We start from the raw sequence: 9343 nt of genomic DNA, 5'->3' as shown, positions 1-9343 counted from the left end.
GAGCAGAGATTTTTTTTTTTTTTATATCCTTTGATGATAACTTTAGAAATGTTTAATTTCATGAAATGTTCCTTGACATGTTCTGGTGCAATAATGACATGTTCTGGTGTAATAATAACATGTTCTGGTGTAATAATGACATGTTCTGGTGCAATAATGACATGTTCTGGTGTAATAATGACATGTTCTGGTGTAATAATGACATGTTCTGGTGCAATAATGACATTCTGGTGCAATAATGACATGTTCTGGTGCAATGACAACAACAAGATGAAATGGTTGTTTCATTCTAATGTTTATAAGTTGGCTTCATTTCTCTGGAAGAAGTGGCAAATTAGTTTATTTAAATGAGTCCATTTGTGTTTGTAACACACGTCTGGCAGCTGGCCTATTGTGTTTTATTATATTTTATTAGTAGTGTCTTCTAAACCATTTAAACGGCTGGGCATATTTGTATGCAAGACACAATAATAAAATAAATTCATTTCAATATTTCATTAAAACTAAAATAGAATAAGACAAACTGATCCAAATGTGTTTTGTAGCTATAACGACAGAACAACTTAAGTTCAAATATGATGAGGCTTTCTGGGCAAATAGTCTTATTTCATCAGTTTATATGTCAAACCAGAATATCGAATATATTTCAGTGCCAGCACCGATGTCAATATACTGGTATCGGACCCATAGACTGTGTAAAGAAGTGGATTAAGTGAATGTGACGTCACCCACAGCGTTCGGCTCCAGTCAAATGAAGCTCATCGAGGCTACTTCCCTTTTGTTCCCCCTTCCTACCCACACTGCTGTTTTAGCAAGGGAGCGAAGGCTTAACAACACTGTCAATCAAACCTGTTGCTAACGGTAACAGGAGTGACCTCGAGGAAAGAATGCAGCTGATTTGCTTCTTATTAATTTTCATATTTTGATTTACGGACAAAATTGAGAAATAAAAACACCAGGATCATGTAGAGCGGGTTAATACAAACATTTAAGACCAAAATGACGAGTCTGACAGCAGCAGTTACAGAGAGAGGGGACACAGTGTTTCAATAAAAAGTGAATTGGAGCCAAAGTCGATGGAGCCGGAAGCGCGCTCGTGATCATTTCCTATTTGGAACACGGCGGCTAGCAGGTTAGCTATGTCCATTTATACATACAGTCTACGAACGGACATGTACCCCACCAGAACAGCACATACACACTGAAATACTCACATACTCCACAGTTCAAATGAATACATGACATCTGACATTTGAGAGACTTTATTTTATTTGATGTGGCAGCAGAACATTACATTATACAAGTTACACGTGTTTTATTGCACCTCGGGGTTTACAGCCACAAACCTCCTATAAATTACGTATAAATAAAATATACATGTCATTTTTTCTGCCTCTACAAAACTTCTTAAAAAAAAAAGCACATCTGGCGCCCCTCTTCACCCGGCCGTCATATCTGTGCCACTGAAGAATGCAGCTTCAGACAAATATTCACTGGTGGATTTAAGTTGTGGAATAAAAATGAATTTACAGATTTATAGCAAATCTATCCATCTATAGTAAAGTTATAAAAAAGAACTGAGAACGTTAGTGTTAAAAGTTCTATACTACGACAAACTGACTCTTTAAGCTTTAAGTCATGTTATAATACTGTTCCCTCCTCAAAAACAGAGCTGGAGTTGTGTTTTGTTTCATTCACACGTTTGAGTAACAGTTTATTATTAGTCTGTCTACATCTCCAACACTCAAAATGCTCTGTTCCACCTTGTGATGTCATGAAGTGGTAGTTTCCAAGTTAACAGCTACGTTTTACCTTTAGTTCAGTTGCGATTAGCAGTTCCAGAGCGAAAATGATCCAAACGATTCTAGTGAAACTGAAAAACACGGTAGAGAGTGGAGCACTTCCTGTATCACCACATGATGACATCACAAAGTGGAACAGAGTGTTTTCAGTTTGAGGGAAGAACTGTGTTAAACATGTGTGAATGAAACAAAACACAACTGCAGCTTTTGTTTTTTTTGATGAGGAAACATTGTAACACAGATGAGAAATTACGATGACATTTAGTCTCTGCGTCAAACCCCACCGCACAGCTACGCTCTTAATAGCATTTTTAAATCTAATCAAATCTGTCAGCAACACCCAGCTCTGCCCAAACTCAGCATTTTAAAATTCAGTGCAAAACAACATCCTCCCTTTATAAAATCCAGCTCAAACAGCGCTCGGTAAACGGTTACAGCAGCTACAGTCGTGAGGACGGGCTACGGCTGCGTCTTTCTGCCCTTCACTCGGCCTTTTGCATCAGTATTCCGGGCGTCGGGTCTGGGGCTCACCGTGTGGAGCTTTGACACCAGCAGAGAGCCAGAAGAGCTTCATGATCATAATTAATCTGAAATCTCATTTGCATGTGTGGACGTGAAACAGCTGTACTTAAATCAGACATGAGGAGCCGCGTACAGAGGCTATAACACGTGTTTTGTAATTAATTTTGTATGACTCCTTTGATCGCACAATGTAAGTGTGTATAGAGGATTTTTATAGCTGTTATGTTTGTGTTTATGTAGCTAATAATCGTCCTTCATTGGATGTCTTAATATTACTGAGGAAATTTTAAAATGGTTCCAAGAAGTTTTTCAATTCAAAATTCCACTGTAGTGCAAGACAAAACCAGTTTACTACGGCACCTAGACCTGTCACAATAACACTTTTTGAAGCCCGATGTATCGCTACAGAAAAACGATAATAAAGAAACAACTTTATGTCACTAATTAAGATTTAAATAATGCAAGATAACTAAACAGTTTTTAAATAGATGTTTCATTAAAAGACGTGAGCTGCATCACTGGTTTAGAAAAGAGTGGGACCATAGCAACGCTGTCAATCAAACCTGTTGCTAACGGTAGCGGGAGTGATCTCAGGGAAAGAAGACGCCTGATTTGTCTGTTATTAATGTTCGTATCTTGATTTAAGGACAAAATAGTGAAATAAAAACACAAGGGTCACGTAAAGCGGGTTAATACGAACATTTTAAGACCAAAACAACGAGTCTGACAGCAGCAATTAGCATGATATATTGCTACAGAGAACGACTGCGATAAAGGATGTTGAAACTAATTTGTGGCACTAATTAAGATTGAAGTAATGCAAGATAATCCCAGTCAACCATTTGTAAATAGACTAGTTTCATTAAAAGACATGAGCTGGAACAAATAAACAGCAGAATGTAGCTGTAAAAGAGACTTATTCATGTCTCCACGGCTCAAATTTAATGATATCGCAACAAAAACACCCCAAATCTCCCACGTTTGCATGAAAAAAGCACTATATTGTTCCAGCTTTTCATATACTGAACGATGAGTCGATATAGTGATTATAGTGACAGGCCTAGACTCACAACTACAGTGACATAATTTATTTGTAAATATTTTAACTTTAATTCATAGGTAATTACTTAATGCAAACTACATTAAAATGAAGTGTATGTTCAATATTCAACTAATCTCAATACTATGGTTTTCTAGACCACAGACTGTATAAAGAAGTGGACTAAATGAGTGTGACGTCAGTGTTTGGCTCATGTTAAATGAAGCTCATCGAGGCTAGATGTTGTGTCCATTTATATAAACAGTCTGTGGTTTAAACTGCCTATGCACTGATATAACGAACTTGAAATAAATACTTTCAAAGACAAGATTACTTCATGTTATGTAACTGTCCTCCATTTTATGAGGTGCTATAGGTAGATGTAGGTAGATACTTGGAAACATAATACAGACTTCAATCCAAGTGTTATCGTCATTAATCTATATTTACAGCTAATATCTCTTTATAAATAGACTTTGTATGTACATGTCTCTCCAAAAAGTCAGTATCGTTCTTTTTATTGTGTTAAATAAAAATATAGTGAGGTTAGTAAAAACGATACAAAAATACATATGTGCATTTTCCACCACAGCAGCCAGCGTGAACCTCCTCCCAGAGCTGTCACAAACACTGTGGTTCAATCCCTCTGTCTCTGTGTATAAAACCATGTGTCTCCTGAAGGTCAGCGAGATTCCCATGGTGACAGCAGCACAAACGCCATGGCAACCAAGGTCAAAGGTAAGTGTCGGGAGGCGAGCGGATGGGCGCCCCCTCGGACAGCCACCTGACACAGACGGAGACGGGACAATAGAGTAAGAGGAAAAGAAAAGAGAGAAGAGAGTGCTGTGTGTGTGTCTGTGTGTGCATGTGTGTGTGTGGGGGTGTGTTTGTGCGTGTGTGTGTGTGCATCTGTGCATGTGTTTGTGGGGGGGTATACCTGTGGAGGGGGGGGCTGATGAGGAGGGAAGACCCCGCGAGGGGGAGGTGCTGCGTGCTCCGTCTTGGGGCTGAGGCCACTGGAGGACTCACCTGCAAATACAAGAGAAACACAAGAAGTTACATTGGAACCACAGACTGTACAAAGAAGTGGACTAAGCGTGTGTGACGTCACCCACAGCGTTCGGCTCCAATCAAATGAAGCTCATCGAGACTAGCAGTTATAGGGCGAATTTGGAGCCAAGAGCTGACCCCGTGTGTCATAGCAACCAAAGAGCCAATACGGATACTTGTTGCTAACATTTGCGGGAGCGACCTCGGGGAAAGAAGGCGCCTGATTTGTCTGTTATTAATGTTCGTATCTTGATTTACCCCAGTATCAAGTATAGCGGGTTAATACAAACATTTTAAGACCAAAATGATTCTGACAGCAGCAGTTACAGAGAGAGGGGACACAGTTTTCGATGGAGCTGGAAGTGTTTAGAACTCGGCGGCTAGCAGGGGTTAGCTATGTCCATTTATATCGACAGTCTATGGTTCAAACAACTAAGATAAGCACTTATCTATCAGAGTTCACTGGAATATGATGGATTACACATTAAAGTTAAGGTACATTCTCCGTAGGAATGTGTCCTCTGCATTCGACTCGTCCTTCAGTGTAGCTGGATCAACCTGTTAAAGACTGTCGCAGTGTCACGCCCGGGGACCCATCTCCACGACTTGAGCTAAACTGCCTCAGCTGGAAGATTTGACCTTTTGTACTGAATTACGACAGTAGCTCAGTTGGTAAAATGTTCGTGTTCTGATTTGAAGGTTGACAGTTCGAATGTGGTGCAATTCCAGCTCCCACAGAGGAATGCTGTTGTGTCCTTGGGCAAGACATTTAACCTACCTAGTCCCTGGGGTCTGCATACACTAGTGTATGAATGATAAGTAGATGGTACATAACACCTGCTAAACTAAACCTTGAAATGTAAAGACCAAAAAGGTGCCCTGTTTCACTGTATGTGGGAATGTCCCTCATATTGTCATTTTGGGGTAATGTTTTGAACATCGTTAGCAAAATTGTGGGTAAGGATGTCCCTATTAATCTTAATCCTAAAATGGGTCTTTTGAATATTTATTCAGTAGATTTGCCTAAAAAATATGGTATCTTTGCTGAATATTTGTTTTTTGGAAGCCAAACGTTGAATAGCGACATCAAATGTTCCTTGTTCTGCTTCTCACTTGTTGAAGGGAATGACTTTTCTACCTGGCATTGGAAAAGATAAGCTACTCTACAAAAAACAAACCTGAAAAGTTTTGGGAAATATAGGCAATATTCTACAATTTTCTTGTGAATAACAGGATATCTGTGGTAAGCTGGATAAATGACACATCATTATTTTGTATTATTTATTTATATTTACACACCAGCCAAGAATGCATAATAATGAACAAAAACATATATTTCACATATAAATCACATCTGAGTATAAGTCGCACCCCCGGCCAAACTATGAAAAAGAGTGCGACTCATAGTCCAGAAAATACGGTCATTATTTTTTGGTCTCTCCCCTTCCTCATTGTCTTTTATTTATATTTTACTACTATTATCTTTATTTTAACTACTCGTACATCTTTTTTTTGTTTCATACCACCTGTATTATCATTATTAAATGTAAATGACAAATCTTGATACACACATTCCAAAAAAAACCAACAAAAAAACAAAACATTGGTGCATGAATGTAAAGCACTTTGAGTGACTTAAAGGTGGAAAAGCACTATATAAAAATATGACCGTTGACCATTTACAATTTACCATTACATAATCCAGACTAAAATGAACATGGACAGGTTCACCGTGTTTATCAGTCTCCTCAGAGTTATTTGTGGAGCGGACAAACTGGGGCTGACAATCGAGAGTCATTCACCAATCAATATATTTATTAGGTGAGTCCAGGCTCGGTAAATGAGCCAGATCAGGAAGAACATGCAGTGTAAAGACGGTCTGGATTAAATATAACACTTTCTATAGACTAAAAGAAAAAAAAGAATATGAAGACATTGCTGTTTACTTCAATTTTATTCAGAAAAATGTGAATGCCTCAACGACAAACGGTGGAGGATGTTGTGCACAAGATCAGGTGCTGTTCAAGGACACAGCTTTATAATGTAAAAGACATGCCAACACGTTTCAGACTTACATAAGAAACGATTTGTGTTTTATATGCCAGTGATTTGGTCGTCTTCTCTTTGTTTTCCCCATATATTATTTTATTATCATATTTCTTTATACAGCAAATTTACATTATGATAACACATCCTACGCACAAGACACTTCCCCGCCAAACAGCCAACAGTTCTTATCTCACTTAAATCCTCAAATCCCTTAGACATAAATCTGTCTGTAACTTGAGCACTTGTGGAAGTTGTTTTAGTTTTTGTGCGAGTTTGTGCGTTATTTACTGCTGTTATGTTGTTGTTCGGATATGAAAGATTTATACATGCGACCCCACCCATGCACAGCTTTGCACCAAACAAAAACATGTATGAATATGAAACAGCAGCTGGCAAGGACTGGCGGGGCATCTGGGCGTTAAAGATAGCACCGTCGCCACATCTGTGAACTGGCACGGCTCCAGTCCGCTCGTGGGACGTCCAGGTGAATGAATGGATTAGTGAACTACGAGCATTGAAGTAACTGAATACATGTCCGCAAAATATGTGTTGTGAATGATAATTTTGAGTGATTGTGTTCTGAAACAGTTACTTTTTCCTTTGGTTGTACTCAAATTACAGTTACTTTTCTAAAATCAAAAGAAATACTTGGCGGTATTTTATCATGCTCTGTGCTCAACTGTTAGCATCACTACTTCCTGTCCAGTATTATCTCTGAGGTTTTTGCAGAGTCACGATAAAATGAATAAATATTTAAAGGTCAGACAGTGGACAGGGAGCTGTGGTGGGTTAGGGGTCAGGGGTCAGAGGTTAGAGGGTCGGACTGTGACTTCTGAGTTTAGGAAGAGACATGTTTGTGTCTCAATGCTAATGCTAATGCTAATTTTGAGGCATAATAAATATTAAACTGAAGTATTGTACATTTAAAAAACAAGCGGCTAGTCTACAGAGCTTATTTTAGTTTTGAACTGCAAGTTAGTGGGAAAAACACGGCTCTTGCAATGTGTCCGTGCGCAATTTTACTTCTATAAAATAACATAAATGGAACAAACAGTGCAATAAAAATCAAGCTGAGTGGGAGTCTCGCTATAAGATAAAGCAAGTCGGTGTAAAAGTATTCAAAGTATTCAGAATACAGTACTCTGATTGGCCCATGTATCTGATAAACGCTCACATTTTTATATAGCGTCATCAAGGAACCACTCACACATTCATACACCAGTGTACGCAGACCGAGGGCGAAGTGGGTTAAGTGTCGTGCCCAAGGACACAACAACAGCATTCATGTGTGGAAGCTGGAATTGCGCAGCCATCCCATGAATCAGCGGATATGACTGCTCCGCCAAACTTTGCATCAGTGGATAAACGCTCTACCAACTGAACCATGTCACCCTAGGTTACAAAAAACATTTTAAAGCAGGTAGTGGGTACTCTAACTAAATACATTTAACACTAACCACCAGGGAGCGAGCTAACACACAAACCTAACTCACACACACACACACACACACCTGGACAGGCAGAAATCTGATTCTGCCGCCCACAATACGTATAATAGACATTATCCCCGAGCACAATAGACAAAGAGAGTCTTTCAGCAGCTGGAAAATGAGGTGAGTTTGGGCCCATGATTCAGACAGAGAGAAAGAACATTGCACTACTATCAGCAGGGGCAGTGCTAGATAGTTTTGGTTGGAGGAGTTAAGGGGGGCTAAGTTCTTCAATCTCAATTCCTCACTTAACATGTTAATTTAGAGCCTTTTATGGATGCAAGTGCCACCCTCCACCAACTACCATGTTTGAGTCTCTGTTTTAAACAAGTTTAAATGTATTTATCTGCTGTAGTGACTTATAAAAGCTAATATGGAGTTTTTTTATTTTTTATTTTTTAATTGTAGTCTCATTTTGAAGGCGCTACACTTGCCATTTGCACATTTTTTTTGTTGAGATTGCATGTGCTGTGAAAATGTGGTCTTTGGGGGAGCTATGGAGGAGCATTAGCCATTCTAGGGGAGGATAGTGCCCGTCAAGCCCTCCCCGGCATCGCCCCTGACTGTCAGACGGTAAGACGGTCGTCATGGTAACGCATTTTGAAGCCTGATGTTGCTATAGAGATATACTGCAATAAACAATAATACTGAAACTACTTTACGCCTCTGACACGATTAAAATAAAGCAGGTTAATCCCAATAAAAACATTTTTTAAACAGACAGGATCATAAAAGACATGAGCTGCAACAAGTAAACAGCCAAATGAAAAAATAATTAGAGAACTGACCATAGACTGTATGTATACACTGACATAGCTAACCTGCTAGCCGTCGTGTTCCGAATAGGAAGTGATCATGGGCGCACATCCAACTCCATCAACTCTGGGTCTCATTCACTTTCTATTGAAAAACTGTGTCCCCTCTCTCTGTAACTGCTGCTGTCAGACTCGTCATTTTGGTCTTAAAATGCTCGTATTAACCCGCTCTACATGATCCTAAAGTTTTTACTTTGCTATTTTGGTTGTGATTCAAGATATGAACACACGCCTTCTTCCGTCGAGGTCGCTCCCATTAACGTTAGCAACAGGTTTGACTGACAGCATTGCTAAGCGCTCAATCCCTGCTAAACAAGCGCTATGGCCGGAAAGAGGTGTTACCTTCAACAGCCTCACTCCGGATTGGCTCTTCGGTTGCTATGATACTCGCGGTCAGAATTCCAAATGTGGAAATCTGCTCAAAATTGGCCACTATAACCGCTAGCCTCAATGAGCTTCATTTAACTGGAGCCGAACTCTGTGGGTCTGTCAGTCCACTTCTTTATTCAGCCTACAGAACTGACTGATTTTAGCGCATTACAACAAAAATAACAAAAATCAGGCCAATTTTGGGAT

At 39.4% G+C, this 9343-nt stretch overlaps 1 protein-coding gene across 1 annotated transcript in view; it reads right to left on the bottom strand.

Moving 5' to 3' along the window:
• Window positions 1–1251: 1251 nt before the first annotated feature.
• Window positions 1252–9343, bottom strand: part of LOC117369845 (glypican-5-like) — a 106985-nt gene continuing 98893 nt past the window's right edge. The window contains exons 10-11 of the mRNA XM_055221528.1: window positions 4301–4392; window positions 1252–4147 (exon numbers count right to left, since the gene is read on the bottom strand). Coding sequence (XP_055077503.1) covers window positions 4046–4147; window positions 4301–4392 — 194 coding nt within the window. The 3' untranslated portion in view covers window positions 1252–4045. The remainder of the gene's footprint in view (window positions 4148–4300; window positions 4393–9343) is intronic.

Source organism: Periophthalmus magnuspinnatus, chromosome 4, assembly GCF_009829125.3.
Source record: "Periophthalmus magnuspinnatus isolate fPerMag1 chromosome 4, fPerMag1.2.pri, whole genome shotgun sequence".
NCBI lineage: Eukaryota > Metazoa > Chordata > Actinopteri > Gobiiformes > Gobiidae > Periophthalmus > Periophthalmus magnuspinnatus.
The sequence above is the reverse complement of the archived record's forward strand: the minus strand, read 5'-3'. Positions and strand labels throughout refer to the sequence as shown.